Source organism: Pristiophorus japonicus, chromosome 12 (genome assembly GCF_044704955.1).
Source record: "Pristiophorus japonicus isolate sPriJap1 chromosome 12, sPriJap1.hap1, whole genome shotgun sequence".
Lineage (NCBI taxonomy): Eukaryota > Metazoa > Chordata > Chondrichthyes > Pristiophoridae > Pristiophorus > Pristiophorus japonicus.
The window spans coordinates 34,531,942-34,551,925 of NC_091988.1; the positions used below are offsets into that span (position 1 = coordinate 34,531,942).

Genomic DNA, 19,984 nt, shown 5'->3' on the forward strand with positions numbered 1-19,984 from the left:
CTTCTTTCCCTCCTTGCAGGAGAAACAAACGCACAATAACAGAGAGAGGGAGAGAACCGGAGGTGGCACTCCATTCTTCGCCACTTTGACAGCAGCAGAGGAGGTTGTGCTGGAGGTGTCAGGAGTTACAGAGCAGCTGGCGGTGGGAGACAGAGCGAGGGGGACCTCTCAGCAATCTGGTGACAGAATTACATCTCATATGGTGACGATGATATGGTGATTGATGCCAGCAGCCAGTGAATGTTGATCATGTCCATAATGGTATCAGTTGCCATTCTTAATATGACATTTCTAATTCATCTCTTTACTCTCCCACAGGTCCATCGACTGCGCCCCCCCCCCCCGCCACCAAACAGCCAGAGGGGGAAGATGACTCCTCAGAGGAACCTCCAACCTCTGAGGATGCACCATAACCAGACTTATGCACATCCACACCAGCGCAGATACGAGCACCACGGTGGTGTCATGTTTTTACATGCTGTTTGTGGCTACCAGATGATGTCATTGTTGGAGGCTACTGAGCAGCACGCACATAGTGCTGCTCCAGTATATGGCCAGACATTTTGTGAGTCAGGCACTTTGGGCCTAAATAAAACAGAAGCAAGGTTGCACCTTGCTTAGTTAAACCATACTCAGTTTGAACCTTTATTGCATACATAACCGGTGGGTCCTATGTGGAATGGAGTAGTCTTATCAAGAGGAGATGGTGGAAACAGGGACAGTAATGGGGACTCCTCACCGGAGGGCGCAGGACACTCCCAGCTCTGTTCAGCTGCATGCAGATGCTCAGCCTCAGGTGCCATCGAGAAAGAGGCCGATCCTGGGGGTGCAGCAAGAAGTGCAGGAGGCTCTGACAGGTTTTGCGATCGCAATGTCTGCAAATGTGCAGAGAATGGAGTAGTCCATCTCCAACATGAGCACCAGGAGGTCGCAGGCGATGGGAACGGAATGGAAAGGATGGTGATCTACATGAAGCAGCTAATGCACCACTCACATGAGCACATGCTATCTATGGAGAATAGATGGCAGAGGCTCATAGACCTCCTCGCCAGGAAGGATGTCAATGTAGATCTGCAAACTGTAGACACCTAACTCTGTGCTCAAAATGAACTCAGCAAGAGCCTTTCCCTTAGGCAAGTGAGCAGGTGTTATGTGGCAGTACTTATTGTGCTTTCCATGCTCTGCAGTAATGACCTCACTCAAAGGTCACTGAGCTTCCATCTCAGTTTGACAGACATGATTCCCGAGCTGTGTGATTCCCGTGGGCATCCAGCGAAAGAAAGACTTGCATTTATATAGCACCTTTCATGATCACTGGATGTCTCAAAGCACTTTACAGCCAATTAAGTATTTTTGGAGTGTAGTCACTGTTGTAATGTGGGGAACATGGCAGCCAATTTGCTCACAGCAAGCTCCCACAAACAGCAATGTGATAATGACCAGATAATCTGTTTTCATTATATTGATTTCGGGATAACTATTGGCCAGGACACTGGGGATAACTCCCTTGCTCTTCTTCGAAATAGTGCCATGGGATCATGAGAGCATACGGGGCCTCGGTTTAACATCTCATCCGAAAGACTGCACCTCCGACAATGCAGTACTTCCTCAGCACTGCACTGGATTGTCAGCCTAGATTTATGTGCTGAAGTCCCTGGAGTAGGACTTGAACCCACAACCTTCTGACTCAGAGGTGAGTGTGCTACCCACTGAGCCACAGCTGACAGTTTAAACAGTCTGATTAAAAAGACTGTTAAGGGTCTGACAAGAAGATATTAATGAGCTAAATTAGTTCGCCCGCCTCTGCCGTTAGGGACCGTGCCACACTGGCAAATGCGCCCGAGTTAAAGGTACGAGGAGGCGGGATGATGGTGAGTTTCTGACGCACTCCCATTTTTACTCCCGACCTGCCTCCAATCCCGCACACATGGCAGCATGAAAATTCTGCCCAGGGTGTGAGAAGTCAGGAAGGGATTTTTTGATATGGACAAGGATTTTGAAATCGATGTAATTGGGGGGAAGGTGCATAGGTCAGATGGGCAAAACAGTAACAATAATTTGCACTTGTATAGCATCTTTAATGCAGAAAAATGTACCAAAAGGTCTTCACAGAGGCATAATCAGTAAAAATTAAATGATGAGCTAAATAAAATATATTAGGCAGGTTGACCAAAAGCTTTGTCAAAAAGATGAGTTTTAAGAGATAGCGGAAGGGTCGAGATAGGTGGTGGAAAGGTGGAGCTGGATATCATTCGGGTACATGTGTTACATAGTATAGTATTTATTCTCTGACCCACAACCCATTTAAGTGCAGCTCCTTGCTGTGAGGACAAGGTTGGTGAATTTATCCTCACATATAGAGAACCATAATTAATTCAGTAATCAATAAACAAACAGATATTACAATACACAGGTTAATAAGAATTTAAAAAGTGCTTACCTGCAACCACTGGCGATTTTCTGTTGTCCAAAAGCTGTACAGTTGTGCTGGCTGTCACAACATTACTTTTATTTTCTGTTGCTAAGCAAAATGAATTGTACTTTATTAATATCAAAGTAAAATGAATGTATCATGAATAATTATTGTAACCAACTTTGCTTCAGTGAAATGGAACTGCTGACAAGTGTTTCAGTTGTTTAAATACTGGATACACATGTAGTGTTACTGGAACCTAATGCTGCAGACCCATAGGTGTAAATGCTAAAAGTATCTTTTTTCCCCCCGTGTACTCATATATATTTGTGGAAGTTATCTCATTATCCAAAATTCTACAACAATAATATAAGAAAATTCAGAGCAAGGAAAGGCTACTCAGTTCATCAAGCCTGCTTCTTTTAGAGTCCATGGATGATTATTCTGACAAAGGGTCATCGACCTGAAACGTGAACTTTGTTTTGCTCTCCACAGATGCTGCCTGACCCGCTGAGATTTCCAGCATTCTCTGTTTTTATATTCCATCATGGACTTCCTTCCTACACCATCTGTAGCTCTCCTACATTAGGGAACTTTCATTCCTTCTCTCATCTCCTCTGAAAAAATAATCAAGCATTATTGTGCAATAACTCTGTAACCCTCAATCCTGTTTCCCAACAGATATCAATCTAACAATAAGGAAATACATCGCTGGCTTAACTAAAAGTGTTCTCTTCTTGGGCTTTACAAAAGCCGTAATATTAATTTAATTTTCAACTGCCTTCAGCCTGCGTTCTCGCTATGGAAAGCTCTTTATATCTGTAGCAAGAGGATTGTAATCAGGTTGTTTGGGCCGAAGCCCCAATATCTTTGAACTCAAGCTAATCAAATTATTGATCCGTTGAAGAATAATGGGTAATTTATAAGTTAATTCCTGTTCACAATGAAAACAATGAAACAGCCAGTTGTGATTTCTAATGCTTTCAGGTATCAAAAGCAAATGGAATACAAAATGGTCAGGGGACTACAGTTCATACCTCACTTACTAAGTATTAAAAATGGCTAACATCTTAACTGCCTGACCATTGAGAAGAAATTATTTGATCAACAAATGGAACTGCTTTAACATCAAAATAACGACTTGAGGAATAGTCTTGTAGCCTTGGGTTCTCTCATTCATACTGCCTCAACCAGATGGGGGAGCTAACAGAGGCTCAAATAAAGTCATTTGCCCTGTATGTCCATCAGAAAATCAGTCAGAAACTACTAAAAAGACTGGACAGTATTTCAGACTAACTTCTTGTTTTGGGACAATTTATATATTGTGTAAGTCTAATATTGTAGTTTTAGTATCTTAATGTGTCTTATTGCTTCTGTGTATTATTTTATAAATAAATCTATTATTTTTGGCCAGAACATAATGGTCTGGCAATGTTGGAGTAGCAGGAAAATGTGAGGGGCATTTCACATAGTCTCTGGTGTAATACACCATAGTTAACAAACTGCTATTAATATCACGATATTTATGGCACACATAAGGGTGCAAGCTTCAGTTCATTGGAAAGCCAGATTGTGGAAACTGCTTTTCTGCTATGAACACAGATTAAATTGTTGGGGGAAAAGCCTGAACTGGAACAGCTGGCATTGGGAAGATTAGAACATGGAGTACAACAGATTCAAATCTCGCATTAAATCATTTCTGTTACTGACTGTTAATCCTTTGGGTTGCATACATACTAAAACTCATAAACGACCCCTAAAGAATAGCCGATTATGTTTTGTATTTTATAGCTGAATACCTACCCACTGTCTGGTTCAAATTAACCTCAAGTACCCAAAGTGTATCTTTATTTTTTCTCCCATTCCTGAATTTAGATTTGTTAAAACATGACACATGTATATCCAGACATTTTCACTTCCATTTTTTGTACGTGAGAGTTTGATTTCCCTTGCTATCTCCCTGCCTATCATTCTTCTGGCTCTTGTTTCCAATGCTATAATGAAATACTCAACCAAGCAGTGTAGAGGATGAAAGTTCCAGATTTTGACAATGTGCTACTGGGCAGTCACAGCAGTCAGCTGAACATCGTGACTCAGGAGTGGGCATCATTACTTGTTAGAAATTGTAAAATTGGAGAAGAGTTTTAGTAAAGTGACAGGTGCCAACATTTAAAATTAACATCACACTGGGTGAAAGGTGGTTAAGGTAGAGGAGAGAGTTCCAAAGGCTTCGAAGAGAAGTAACTGATTCCTATGGAGGGTAACAGAATCTCAGACTTACTGAAAATATAGGGGAATAGCAATGATGATCATCATCATAAGCGATCCCTCATATCGAGGATGACTTGCTTCCACGCCAAAAAGGAATGAGTTTACAGGTGTTTCAATGAAGGACCGAATATTCCAGGTCCCGAACTACATATTAAAGGGTGGAAGATGCCTGTGTGTGGATTTTTTTAACATGTGGTGGCCGTTGCACACCAACCACCAAACGGGCTCGACAAAGCTAGGTCTTGATCCAGGGGCAAGGATTAACCAAGACAACTGGAGACCAGAACTGCTGCATGGACCTAGTGCGCACACATATCGCAGTGTGGGCTGGCCCGTACTGCCCCTGTGCCCTCGCCTCCTCTGGGCACTCAACTCCACCTCTCTCTGGCCCCCGATCACATCGCTCCACGATCACTCGCCGCTCCTTCACCCCGACCTCGCGGCTCCTGCTGTACCTGCCCGCACTGCAATCAGCGACCTGGATTATGGTGACATCCAATCCAGTCGCCCTCTTTACAGCTGTCGCTCTCCAGCACGTGCTGTACCTTGAAGTGCTATGTTCCTTTGAAGGCCCCGACTTTATGATGATCCTTGCAGGTCGGGGCCGCCGTGCCACACTACACATCTACACTGCACTGTTAATATATCAATATACATTACATGGTAGGACACTGAGAAATGTAGAGGAACAAAGGACCTTGGAATGCTCATCCACAAATCCCTAAAGGTAGCAGGCCAGGTGGATAAGGTGATGTAGAAATAATGGCAGCACTTGGAATAGTGACAGGTAAGAGGTGGGATATCAGAAACACAGGAATGAGTAGGTGCAATAGAAATCAGTCATGAGAGGAAGGTGGAATATCTGAAACATAAGAGGTGAAAAGGAGAGCAAGCCTTGGACACAAGGGAAAGGAAAAGGGGTTGGGCTGCTCCATTGACTCCATTAAGAGTGGGTCATCTGCTCGCCTGATTTTCCTCTATTCATTGCACCCAAGTGATCCAATATACCCTATCACAGGGACAGTTTCTGCCCCTTTTTTCAGTCTACAGAACTCATTCATGGTTTTTGGTCAGAGTTTCATAATGGGATTATTTTGTGGTGGTTGTATGAATTTCAATGGTGTGGTTAATGGGATGGGACAGTATTGGGCATTTTGTATAGGTTTAGCTATTTATGTAACAGAAGCTTTTTTCTTACCTTTTTTATTTGAAGTAATTTGGGGATTTTGGTGATATAAAATAAAGTTTTGATACTTTGACTTTAGTCATCAGTTTCAGTTCATTAGCACCTATCTCAAAGACATAGTTTGTGCTGCTTTGAATCCAATATGAACAAGATTTCAGAATAAACTTTATAGATAAATGCTTCAAACTTTTCCTGGTATCAAATCTCATCCTTCCAGTCTTGACTTTATACTGATGTACCATCAGCAGATCCACTAGCGCAAATCCAGCCCTGGAGCATGGCCAGCGTCAGCTTTTGATCTATGCTCTTTATCTCCATGATGCACGGAATGCCAATGTGATGACTTGATGTAATCATACTGCTGTCATTGTTCAGCTCGTAGGCCTCTAGATTTACATGGTTATCAAATATATTTATAGCCAATCATTATGCTCTTATTTATAGAGATAACCTTCTGTTGTTTTAGTCTCTTTACATCGGGTCCCAGATGTAGGCATGCATCAGAATCTTATGTCGAGGAAGTGCTTTCTTCTTTGTGATAAATGCCAGATTGTAATGATTGTATGAATGTGCACCTGACTGTGTATAAATATAAACTATACAAAGAAAACATGTTTGTAGTTCTCAAGGGCATCAGCATCATGTTGTGCCATGTCCAGAAATAATACAACAGCATGATCTAGATTAACAGATATCTTCCCTATACTTAGCAAATTATTCTATGGCACAATTGTGTAATTTCCTTACATAAAGGACAAATGGACTGGTTTTATTTTATACTATAAAATTTCTAACTTACTCATGTGAGTTACTACTTTATGTTCTGGAATTTATTTAAAGGTTACCATAAAAATGAAAGAAGGTCTCTGTGTGTGCGCGCAGGGGGGCGGAGGTGGGGGCTAATTTCAAACAGAGTAGTCCTGCTCCTTAGTAATATTGAAGACAATCTTTGGCGAAGAACCTGCCTGTAAGTTGTTGTTGTGGTTCGGTCGACTAAAATGCCAAGATTATGTGATCACGCATATGTGTAAAGGACTGTAGGGTGATAAACAGTGTGGAGGAACCAGCCAGCAGTTTGACTAGATCTACTTTCTCTACAGTCTCATCATCATCATAGGCAGTCCCTCGGAATCGAGGAAGACTTGCTTCCGCTCTAAAAATGAGTTCTTAGGTGGCTGAATAGTCCAATACGAGAACCACAGTCCCTGTCACAGGTGGGACAGATAGTCGTTGAGGGAATGGGTGGGTGGGGAGTCTGGTTTGCCGCACGCTCTTTCAGCTGCCTGCGCTTGATTTCTGCATGCTCTCGGCGATGAGACTCGAGGTGCTCAGCGCCCCCCGGATGCACTTCCTCCACTTAGGGCGGTCTTTGGCCAGGGACTCCCAGATGTCAGTGGGAATGTTGCACTTTATCAGGGAAGCTTTTAGGGTGTCCTTGAAATGTTTCCTCTGCCCACCTTTGGCTCGTTTACAGTCTTTACATCTACAAGCAGCGATAGCTATACATCAATTGGTTATGATCTTTATTTGGAAACCAAATTGCACAGGAAATTTAGAGCAGTCTGGTTTCACTTGTGAATATACCAAGGATATCATTCCTCTGCCAGCAAACTCTATGAACATCTGTGTTGCCATGACTTCTGCCCCAAACAACAGGACAACAATTTACTCACTCAAAATAAAATTGTCAGAAGCAGAGACACCAATTTACAGTTTGCATGGAAAAATGAATAGGATTACAGAATGCAATCCCCAAAACACCAGTAAAATTCCATGTAACAAAAATACAATTAGACTTATGCAGTCACCAGTGGGCGTAATTAGAAAAAGACATAATCTAGGAATCTAGTGTCCTCAAATATGTTTTCTTTGTATCATTATATTTGCTTTGTGTGCATTCATACAGTTATTGCAAGCTGACAGGTAAGTATCTGAAATCTTGTAATAAAAATAGAATTGAACTTATTTAGTCACTGTAACACAGGAGACTTTGCACAGGAACTGAATGTTTAGCGGTGGCATTTATCCATGGTTTTAAGAAGCAAAATAAAATGTCATGGCAACATAGATGGCCAAATATAGCACAGATAAATAGGAAACAGCTGATAAATGTTCCTAGCAATTAAGTAGAGAAAGGATGAGTTAGTTACATAATAAAACAAATAACTTAATTACTGGAAGCTTAAATTCACTTTAAGAAACCATTTAAAATAAAATATATTACTTGTGAATTGCATAAAAGTGATTGCAAAATGAACAATTAATACCACCCTGAGATACTTCTGTACACAAAAAAAATCACTAACCTGTACTAAATGGAATGGAATAGACAAAAGTGCCTGGAAGTTGTTCTGCTGATTTCCTGTACCACAGAGGGAAATGATCTGCAGTAAAAATACTTTCCCTGTCCTGTGCACTCAAGAAATCTCTTGAAACAGAGGAAAAAATTATTAATTCCATAGTTTTCATTTTGCTTAACATTTCCAAAAAAGGCTCGATGCCATATTCTTACTATTAATAAGTCATAGTTACAAGAGATTGTTTCCCCTCCCATTGCTTCTTAACTTGCTACACAAACTGACTGGTAACATGGTCTGAGGTACTTACTCAGAAACTCATTTAAACAAAATAAATGTTTTCATTAAACAAATCAAATCACAAGATTATTTTTTGGAAACATGATTTATAATTTAAATTGATCCAACATTGTTACTGATCTGATGGTGATGCACAATTCAGCACACAGATAGAAGCTGATATTTATAATGGCCCAGATTTTGCGGTCAACAGTGAAGGAACGGCATTCGCCATTCATTATGCTGACAACTGCTCAGACTTTTCTTGGGCTTTTGAGTAGCAACTTACAGTCATCCTCTCTACAGGGGATCTGGGATCTGTGTGAACAGGGAAAGCAACAGCGTGTCTCTTCAAACAATCAGATTGAAGAATCCTCATTGAGACACGCAGAGTCTAAACTAAGAAATGTAAGTTAGAATAAAAGAGTCAGAAAGAAAAAGTTGAAAAAAACTCCAACAATTATTAAAATCTGAAGGAATGAGACACTACACTTGCTAAAGTTAATTTTCAGTGCCAGGGTGCTTGTTTGCCAGTAATTAAGACTTATCATGTCATTAAAAATTTATTTACACTTGAATGGACAAGCCCGGACGTTTTCTGGTGTATTTAGTGGGTATCTAGTGGCGTAACTACCACAAATTTACACCCTTATACATATTTCAATGTCAAGTCTCTCAGCGAGATACTGTTAGAGCAAAGATTGTGGAGGAGCAGGGCAAATTGGACAGCAACTTCCTGATTTCTGCGTTTAACTGCGCATGTGCAGTTGCTGGAAGTTGCTGTCCGAGTTACTCCATAATAACAGTGACCGCTGATGGCCTCACAGATATTCTCACCACAAAGTTTAGGTCAATCAGATGATCAGCAGCTTGATTCTGAAAGAGTTATCATTTCAGTCATTGAACTGAATTATTTTGACTGCAAATTTATGCTGAAAATTTATCTTCAAGCTTTTGTGGTCGATTTAACAAACTCTCTCTATATTTAGATTGCTTGACAGTGTTCAGAAATGAAGCATTGAAAAATACCCTTAATTATTATTTTCTGATGCATCTGCATACACAAATTAAGCAGATTAGAGATGAGAGAGTAATCCCTTTCACAGCTCCCTGAAGCACTAATGCACAGCACATAGTGTCGTGTCCCATAGATTTAATACGCACTCAGTTGGGTTTCCTGTTTTACCCATGCAGAGGCTGACACCTCCTCCAGGGAATGAGGGAAAAATTGAAGGACAGTCACCCCTGGGCATGTTCATTTAACTCTCAGAGGTCAACTCATACAGGCAGAGGTCACCAGCATACTCTCTGTGTTATATATGCAGACTATAGATATACTCTCTGTGTAGTCACTGTGTAGTTGCATAAGATGGAGCCTTGTTTACCTGATGTACTATCAATAAGGTTTACACTGTGTATCATTCATAGGCAGTCCCTCGGAATCGAGGAAGACTTGCTTCCACTCCTGAAGTGAGTTCTTTGGTGGATGGACAGTCCAATACAAGAGCCTCAGACTCTGTCACAGGTGGGATAGATAATCGTTGAGGGAAGGGGTGGGTGGGACTGATTTGCCGCACGCTCTTTCCCTGTCTGCGTTTGATTTCTGCATGCTCTCTGGGTTGAGACTCGAGGTGCTCAGCGCCCTCTTGGGTGTACTTCCTCCACTTAGGGTGGTCTTGGGCCAGGGACTCCCAGGTGTCAGTGGGGATGTTGCACTTTATCAGGGAGGCTTTGAGGGTGTCCTTGTAATGTTTCCGCTACCCACCTTTGGCTCGTTTGCCATGAATAGAGCACTTGCTTTGGGAGTCTTGTGTCTGGCATGCGGACTATGTGGCCTGCCCAGGGGAGCTGATAGAGTGTGGTCAGTGCTTCAATGCTGGGGATGTTAGCCTGAGTGAGGACGCTGATGTTGGTGCGCCTGTCCTCCCAGGGGATTTGCAGGATCTTGTGGAGACATCGTTGGTGATATTTCTCCAGCAACTTGGTGTCTGCTGTACATGGTCCATGTCTCTGAGCCATACAGGAGGGCAGGTATTACTACAGGTTGGTAGCAGTTTTGGGGGCCTGGTCTTCAAACACTCTTTTCCTCAGGCGACCGAAGGCTGCACCGGCGCACTGGAGGCGGTGTTGGATCTAGTCGTCGATGCCTGCTTTTGTTGATAGGAGGCTCCCGAGATATGGGAAGTGGTCAATGGTGTCCAGGGCCGCGCCGTGGAACTTGATGACTGGGGGGCAGTGCTGTGCGGTGAGGACAGGCTGGTGGAGGATCTTTGTCTTACGGACGTTTAGCGTAAGGCCCATGCTTTCGTACGCCTCAGTAAATACGTTGACTATGTCCTGGAGTTCAGCCTCTGTATGTGCTCAGACGCAGGCGTCGTCCTCGTACTGTAGCTTGACGACAGAGGTTGGGGTGGACTTGGATCTGGTCTGGAGATGGCGAAGGTTGAACAGGTTCCCACTGGTTCTGTAGTTTAGTTCCACTCCAGCGGGGAGCTTGTTGACTATGAGGTGGAGCATGGTGGCGAGAAAGATTGAGAAGAGAGTTGGGGCGATGACGCAGCCCTGTTTGAATCCGGTCCGGACATGAATTAGGTCTGTGATGGATCCGCTGGTAAGGATTGCGGCCTGCATGTCGTCGTGGAGCAGATGGAGGATGGTGACGAACTTTTGGGAGCATCCGAAATGGAGGAGGACACTCCATAGATCCTCACAGTTGACAGTGTCAAAGGCCTTTGTAAGGTTGAAGAAGGCCATGTATAAGGGCTGGCGCTGTTCTCTACATTTTTCCTGTAGCTGTCGCGCTGCAAAAATCATGTCCGTTGTGCCCCGTAGGGGACGAAATCCGCACTGTGACTCCGGGAGGAGCTCCTCGGCCACGGGAAGAAGATGGTTGAGGAGGACTCTAGCGACAACTTTCCCAGTGGCTGATAACACAGAGATTCCTCTGTAGTTACCGCAGTCAGACGTCCCTTTTTTTAAAGATGGTCACAATTACTGCATCTCTGAGATCCCCCAGCATGCTCTCCTCCCTCCAGATGAGAGAGATGAGGTCATGTATTCGTGTCAGCAGTGCCTCTCCGCCATAGTTCAATGCCTCAGCAGGGATTCCATCCGCACCCATAGCCGTGTTGTTCTTGAGCTGTCTTATGGCTTTTTCTACCTCGTGCAGTGTTGGGGTCTCACTGAGGTGATGGCGGGTATATATGTAAACCTGTATATACCTTGTGTAGCCAACAGAGGGCTCATCCCCTGGAATCCCAAGGGATCCCACAATTCCTTGGGAGCACAGGTACTTAAGGAAGCCTCACAGCCTGGAGAAGCACTCTGGAGACCTGCAATAAAAGACTAAGGTCACACTTTACTTTGAGCGCACAGTATCCAGTCAGACTCTTCATTCATACATAACAACTGGCGACGAGATACAGGTCCCAATGATGCAGAGAATAGTGAGCATCCTGGAGAAATTTTCGGAGGGAGATGATTGGGATCCTTTGTGGAGCAACTCGACCAATACTTCATGGCCAACGAGCTAGATGGAGAAGAGAATGCTGCCAAATGAAGGGCGAGCCTCCTCACTGTCTGTGGGGCACCAACGTATGGCCACATAAAAAATCTGCTTGCTCCAGCGAAACCCACGGAAAAATCATACAATGATTTGTGCACACTGGTCCGAGAGCATTTGAACCCAAAGGAAAGCAATCTGATGGTGAGGTACTGGTTCTACACCTTCAAAAGGTCTGAAGGCCAGGAAGTGGCGAGTTATGTCGCCGAGTTAAGGCGCCTTGCAGGACATTTCGAATTTGAAGAACATTTGGAGCACATGTTCAGAGACTTTTTCGTACTTGGCATTGGCCATGAAGTGATACTTTGCAAACTTTTGACTGTGGAGACCCCAACCTTGAGTAAAGCCATAGCGATAGCCCAGGCGTTCATTGCCACCAGTGACAATACTAAGCAAATCTCTCAGCACACGAGTGCTGCTACAAGTACTGTGACCAAAGTGATGTTGTTTTCAAATCGCAACATACAGGGCAGGCTCCACATGTACAGGGCAAACCACCATGTTGCAGAGGAGGACAGATCCATGGAGGATCACAATGAACCAGAGCCTCAGACTGAGGAGGCAGAGCTATATGGGGTGCACACATTCACCACGATTTGTCCCCTGATAATGCTAACGGTTGAATTGAATGGACTCCCGGTGTCAATGGAGCTGGACACGGGCCCGAGCTAGTCCATTATGAGCAAAAAGACTTTCGATAAATTGTGGTGCAGCAAGGCCTCAAGGCCAGTCTTGACTCCCATTCACACGAAAAGGAACTGATTCCCATAATCGGCAGTGCTACTGTAAAGGTCTCCTACGATGGAGCGGTGCACAAGCTACCACTCTGGGTGATACCGGGCAATGGTCCCACTCTGCTCGGCAGGAGCTGGCTGGGAAAGATACGCTGGAACTGGGACGACGTTCGAGCGCTCTCGTCCGCTGACGGCACCTGGTGTGCCCAGGTCTTAAACAAATTCCCTTCGCTGTTCGAACCAGGCATCGTGAAATTCCAAGGAGCAAAAGTGCAGATCCACCTAATTCCGGGGGCGCGACCCATCCATCACAAGGCGTGAGTAGTACCGTATATGATGAGAGAAAGGGTAGAGATCGAGCTAGACCGGCTGCAATGAGAGGGCATCATTTCGCCGATCGAATTCAACGAGTGGGCCAGTCCTATTGTCCCAGTCCTCAAGGAAAACGGTACCGTCAGAATCTATGGTGATTACAAAGTAACTATCAATCGTTTCTCCCTGCAGGATCAATACCCACTACCAAAGGCAGATGACCTTTTTGCGACGCTGGCAGGAGGAAAGACATTCATTGACCTCGGCCTACATGAATCAGGAGCAGGAGGAATCATCGAAGGGCCTCACCTGCATCAACACGCACAAAGGTCTCTTCATCTACAACTGATGCTCATTTGGAATTCGATCAGCTGCGGCGATATTTCAGAGAAACATGGAAAGCTTACTGAAGTCGGTCCCGCGCACGGTGGTCTTCCAGGACGACATATTGGTCACAGGTCGGAACACAGTCGAGCATCTGTAGAACCTGGAGAAGGTTCTTAGTCGACTCAACCACATGGGGCTCAAGTTAAAATGCTCGAAGTGCATTTTCCTGGTGCCTAAAGTGGAGTTCCTGGGGAGAAGAATCGCGGCGGACGGCATCAGGCCTACTGATTCGAAGACAGAGGCAATCGAGAACACACCGAGGCCAGAGAACGTGATGGAGCTGCGGTCGTTTCTAGGACTCTGAACTACTTTGGTAACTTCTTACCGGGTCCCAGCACATTGTTAGAACCACTGCACGCCTTACTGCTTAAAGGAGATGACTGGATATGGGGCAAAAGCCAAGAAAATGCCTTTGTAAAAGCTAGAAAATTGTTATGCTCAAACAAATTGCTTGTGTTGTATGATCCATGTAAGCGTTTGGTACTAGCATGTGATGCGTCGTCATACAGTGTCAGGTGTGTATTGCAACAAGCTAATGAATCTGGGAAATTGCAACCGGTTGCTTATGCATCCAGAAGTTTGTCTAAGGCTGAGAGAGCCTACAGCATGATTGAAAAAGAAGTGTTTGCGTGTGTTTATGGGGTAAAGAAAATGCATCAATATCTGTTTGGGTTCAAATTTGAATTGGAAACTGACCATAAGCCACTGATATCCCTTTTCTCCGAAAGTAAGGGAATAAATACGAATGCATCGGCCCGCATCCAGAGACGGGCGCTCACGTTGTCCACATACAACTACGCCATCCGCCACAGACCAGGCACAGAAAACTGGGCCGATACTCTCAGTAGGTTGCCATTGCCCACCACGGGGTGGAAATGGCACAGCCTGCAGATTTAGTCATGGTTATGGAAGCATTCGAGATTGAGCAATCACCCGTCACAGCCCGACAGATTAGAACCTGGACGAGCCAGGACCCCTTACTGTCCCTAGTAAAAAATTGTGTGCTTCACGGGAGCTGGACCAGTGTCCCAGTGGAAATGCAGGAAGAGATAAAGCCATATCAGCGGCGCAAAGGTGAAATGTCTATACAGGCAGACTGCCTTCTGTGGGGTAATCGGGTAGGGCAGGGACACTTTCATCAGTGACCTCCACAGTACTCACCAAGGCATCGTAATGATGAATAGGATAGCCAGATCCCACGTGTGGTGACCCGGTATCGATGTGGATTTAGAGTTCTGCGTGCATAAATGTAACATCTGCTCACAGTTAAACAATGTACCCAGGGAGGCGCCACTAAGTTTATGGTCGTGGTCCTCCAAACCGTGGTCCAGGGTTCATGTCGATTATGCAGGCCCGTTTTTGGGTAAAATGTTCCTTGTAGTTGTAGATGCGTATTCCAAATGGATTGAATGTGAGATAATGTCGGCAAGCACGTCTGCTGCCACCACTGAAAGCCTGCGGGCCATGTTTGCCATGCACGGATTGCCTGATGTCCTTGTGAGCGACAACGGGCCATGTTTCACCAGTGCCGAGTTCAAAAAGTTCATGACCCCGCAATGGGATCAAACATGTTACATCTGCCCCGTTTAAGCCAGCGTCCAACGGTCAGGCAGAACAAGCAGTTCAAACAATCACGCAGGGCTTGGAAAGGGTAACTGAAGGCTCACTGCAGACTCGCCTATATCGAGTTCTGCTTAGCTACCGCACAAGACCCCAATCGCTCACTGGGATTCCATCTGCTGAACTGCTCATGAAAAGGGCACTTAAGACAAGACTCTCGTTAGTTCACCCTGATCTACATGAACAGGTAGAGAGCAGGCGGCTTCAACAAAGTACATATGATAGCGCAAATGTGTCACGCGAAATTGAAATCAATGATCCTGTATTTGTGTTGAACTATGGACAAGGTTACAAGTGGCTGCCCGGTACTATTTTAGCCAAAGAGGGGAGCAGGGTGTTTCGGGTCAAACTTTCAAATGGACTCATTCACCGGAAACACTTGGACCAAATCAAACTCAGATTCACGGACTATCCTGAGCAACCCACTTTGGACCCTACCTTCTTGGATCCCCCAACATACATACCAGTGGCAACCGACACCGCGGTTGGACACGAAGCAGAACCCATCACCCGCAGCAGCCCAGCAGGGCTCACCACACTAGGCAGCCCAGCAAAGCCAGCTGTACAGCAGCCCAGCGGGGGCCCAACAAATGACTCGCCAAAACCAGCATTTGCACCGAGACGATCAACCAGGGAAAGGAAGGCCCCAGATCGACTCATCTTGTAAATAGTTACACTGTTGACTTTAGGGGGGCGGGGGAGCGTTGTTATATATGTAAACCTGTATATACCTTGTGTAGCCACCAGAGGGCTCATCCTCTGGAGTCCCAAAGACTCCCACAATTCCTTGGGAGCACAGGTACTTTAGGAGGCCTCACAGGCTGGAGAGGCACTCCGGAGACCTGCAATAAAAGACTAATGTCATATTTTACTTTGAGCTCACAGTATCCAGTCAGACTCTTCATTCATACATAACAACTCATACTATGCTGGCACCACTAGAGGGTGCAACTGGTGAAAACCGGGGTTTCCTGCCCTGGTGGCAGAGGCTGTATAAAAGGTTAGCCACCATGTGGCCGCCTCACTCTGGAGTTATGAATAAAGGACCAAGGTCACTACAATTTGAGTACAACACATTGCCTCGTGGAGTCATTCATAACACTCTTAGCCACATGGCGTATTTCCCAGGCAGATAAAGGAATGATACTTGTGCTGGGGAATTGATATTTTAAATACACTAAAAATGTAATTTTAGACACAAACATTTACAATCTTAAAGTCATTCTTTTAGTGTTTTCTGTATTTGATGGGCTAATGGTCAGTCATTGAAATGCTGTGTAAGATAACTCCACCACTGCCGCCGCCACCCCCCCTCTGCCCCCCCATTAAAACTTCCCCATCCTCATCCCCTGACTGCAAACTCCAACTTCTCTTGCCAATCCATGAGTTAGGATTTCTCTTTCACATGTTTCATTGAACCAAGTGAACCTTTCATAATTTAATCACTGTCTCATGATCTGTAACAACGCGCCTCCCGATCTTGGAGCGAAATATGTAACTAAGTGCCGAAGGGTAGGATTCCCAATAGCGCTATTTAAAACATAGTGGGCTGTGACCAGAAATTCTTCTCCTTCAGTACGTAGCCTTTATTTTATTTTTATTTCTACAACATGCAGCCTTGCCAGGTCAAGGAGGTGCGTGGAGAGGTAGTCAGGACTTCGGCGAGAGGCTCGGGAGGTGCGTGGAGAGGTGTGGCTTGTGCAGCTACAGGGAGAAGGCAAAAAAGAAGTAGAAAGAAAACGAAAGGTGTTGTCACAGCCAATGGGGTAAGTGATTGGCTGGTGATTGGTAAGTAGTTTTTCTTTTATTTTCATCAGTAAGTAAACTTTTAACATTGTTGTTGCCAATTTAAGTTTATCTAAGGGTTAAGTCATGGCAGGAGAGCTCGGACACGTGTTATGCTCCTCCTGTACTATGTGGGAACTCAGGGACGCTTCCAGTGTCCCTGACGACTACGTGTGCGGGAAATGTATCCGCCTGCAGATCCTGACGGACCGCATTGCGACACTGGAGCTGCGGGTGGATTCACTCTGGAGCATCCACGATGCTGACAATGACGTGAATAGCACATTTAGCGAGTTGGTCACATTGTAGGTAAAAGGTATACAGCCAGATAGGGAATGGGTGACCAACAGGAAGAGTAGAGCAAGGAAGGTAGTGCAGGAGTCCCCTGCGGTCATCCCCCTGCAAAACAGATACACTGCTTTGAGTACTGTTGAGGGGGATGACTCATCAGGGGAGGGCAGCAGCAGCCAAGTTCATGGCACCGTGGCTGGCTCTGCTGCACAGGAGGGCAGGAAAAAGAGTGGGAGAGCAATAGTGATAGGGGTTTCAATTGTAAGGGGAATAGATAGGCATTTCTGCGGCCGCAACCGAGACTCCAGGATGGTATGTTGCCTCCCTGGTGCAAGGGTCAAGGATGTCACAGATGGGTGCAGGACATTCTGAAAAGGGAGGGTGAACAGCCAGTTGTCGTGGTGCATTTAGGTACCAATGACATCGGTAAAAAAACGGGATGAGGTCCTACGAGGCGAATTTACGGAGCTAGGAGCTAAATTAAAAAGTAGGACCTCAAAAGTAGTAATCTCAGGATTGCTACCAGTGCCACGTGCTAGTCAGAGTAGGAATCGCAGGATAGCTCAGATGAATACGTGGCTTGAGGAGTGGTGCAGAAGGGAGCGATTCAAATTCCTGGGACATTGGAACCGGTTCTGGGGGAGGTGGGACCAGTACAAACCGGACGGTCTGCACCTGGGCAGGACCGGAACCAATGTCCTTGGGGGAGTGTTTGCTAATGCTTATGGGGAGGAGTTAAACTTAAATGGGAGGGGGATGGGAACCTATGCAGGGAGACAGAGGGAAATAAAATGGAGTGAGAAGCAAAAGATAGAAAGGAGAATAGTAAAAGTGGAGGGCAGAGAAACCCAAGGCAAAAAACAAAAAGGACCACATTACAGCAAAATTCTAAAGGGGCAAAGTGTGTTAAAAAAACAAGCCTGAAGGCTCTGTGCCTCAATGCGAGGAGTATTTGGAATAAGGTGGATGAATTAACTGTGCAGATAGCAGTTAACGGATACGATGTGATTGGCATCACGGAGACATGACTCCAGAATGACCAAGGCTGGGAACTTAACATCCAAGGTATTCAGCATTTAGGAAGGATAGGCAGAAAGGAAAAGAAGGCGGGGTGGCGTTGCTTGTTAAAGATGAAATCAATGCAATTGTAAGGAAGGACATTAGCCTGGATGATGTGGAATCGGTATGGGTGGAGCTGCGGAATTCCAAAGGGCAGAAAACGCTTTGTGGGAGTTGTGTATAGACCACCAAATAGTAGTAGTGAGGTTGGGGACAGCATCAAACAAGAAATAAGGGATGTGTGCAATAAAGGTACAGCAGTAATCATGGGCGACTTTAATCTACACATTGATTGGACTAACCTAACTGGTAGCAATGCGGTGGAGGAGGATTTCCTGGAGTGTGTTAAGGATGGTTTTCTAGACCAATATGTCGAGGAACCAACCAGGGAGCTGGCCATCCTAGACTGGGTGATGTGTAATGAGAAGGGACTAATTAGCAATCTTGTTGTGCGTGGCCCCTTGGGGAAAAGTGACCATAATATAGTAGAATTCCTTATTAAGATGGAGAGTGACAAAATTAATTCGGAAACTAGGGTCCTGAACTTAAGGAAAGGTAATTTCGACGGTATGAGGCGTGAATTGGCTAGAATAGACAGGCAAACGATACTCAAAGGGTTAACAGTGGATAAGCAATGGCAAACATTTAAAGATCACATGGATGAACTTCAGCATATGTACATCGCTGTCTGGAGTAAAAATAAAACTGGGAAGGTGGCTCAACTATGGCTAACAAAGGAAATTAAGGATAGTGTTAAAGCCAAGGAAGAGGCATATAAATTGGCTAGAAAAAGCAACAAACCTGAGGACTGGGAGAAATTTAGAATTCAACAGAGGAGGACAAATAGTTTAATTAAGAGGGGGAAAATAGAGTCCGAGAGGAAGCTTGCAGGGAATATAAAAACTGACTGCAAAAGCTTCTATAAATATGTGAAGAGAAAAAGATGAGTAAAGACAAATGTAGGTCCCTTGCAGTCAGATTCAGGTGAAATTATAATGGGGAACAAAGAAATGGCAGACCAATTGAACCAATACTTCGGTTCTGTCTTCACGAAGGAAGATACAAATAACCTTCCGAAGGTACTAGGGGACAGTGGGTCTAGTGAGAAGGAGGAACTGAAGGATATCCTTATTAAGCAGGAAATTGTGTTAGGGAAATTGATGGGATTCAAGGCCGATAAATCCCCAGGGCCTGATAGTCTGCATCCCAGAGTGCTCAAAGAAGTGGCCCTAGAAATAGTGGATGTATTGGTGATCATTTTCCAACAGTCTATCGACTCTGGATCTGTTCCCATGGACTGGAAGGTAGCTAATGTAACACCACTTTTTAAAAAAGGAGGGAGAGAGAAAACGGATAATTATAGACCGGTTAGCTTGACATTATTAGTGGAGAAAATGTTGGAATCAATCATGAAGGATGAAATAGCAACGCATTTGGAAAGCAGTGAGAGGATCGGACCAAGTCAGCATGGATTTATGAAAGGGAAATCATGCTTGACGAATCTTCTGGAATTTTTTGAGGATATAACTAGCAGAGTGGACAAGGGAGAACCAGTGGATGTGGTGTATTTGGACTTTCAAAAGGCTTTTGACAAGGTCCCGCACAAGAGATTGTTGTGCAAAATCAAACCACATGGTATTGGGGATAATATACTGACGTGGATAGGGAATTGGTTGGCAGACAGGAAGCAGAGAGTCGGGATGAACGGGTCCTTTTCAGAATGGCAGGCAGTGACTAATGGAGTGCTGCAGGGCTCAGTGCTGGGACCCCAGCTCTTTACAATATACA

The 19,984-nt window shown here is 44.8% G+C and overlaps 1 protein-coding gene across 1 annotated transcript in view; it reads right to left on the reverse strand.

Moving 5' to 3' along the window:
• cacna2d3a (calcium channel, voltage-dependent, alpha 2/delta subunit 3a) overlaps positions 1 to 19,984 on the reverse strand; it is a 1,147,786-nt gene that overhangs the window by 225,134 nt on the left and 902,668 nt on the right. The window contains exons 25-26 of the mRNA XM_070894764.1: positions 8,177 to 8,298; positions 2,441 to 2,521 (exon numbers count right to left, since the gene is read on the reverse strand). Of these exons, the coding sequence (XP_070750865.1) occupies positions 2,441 to 2,521; positions 8,177 to 8,298 (203 nt within the window). The remainder of the gene's footprint in view (positions 1 to 2,440; positions 2,522 to 8,176; positions 8,299 to 19,984) is intronic.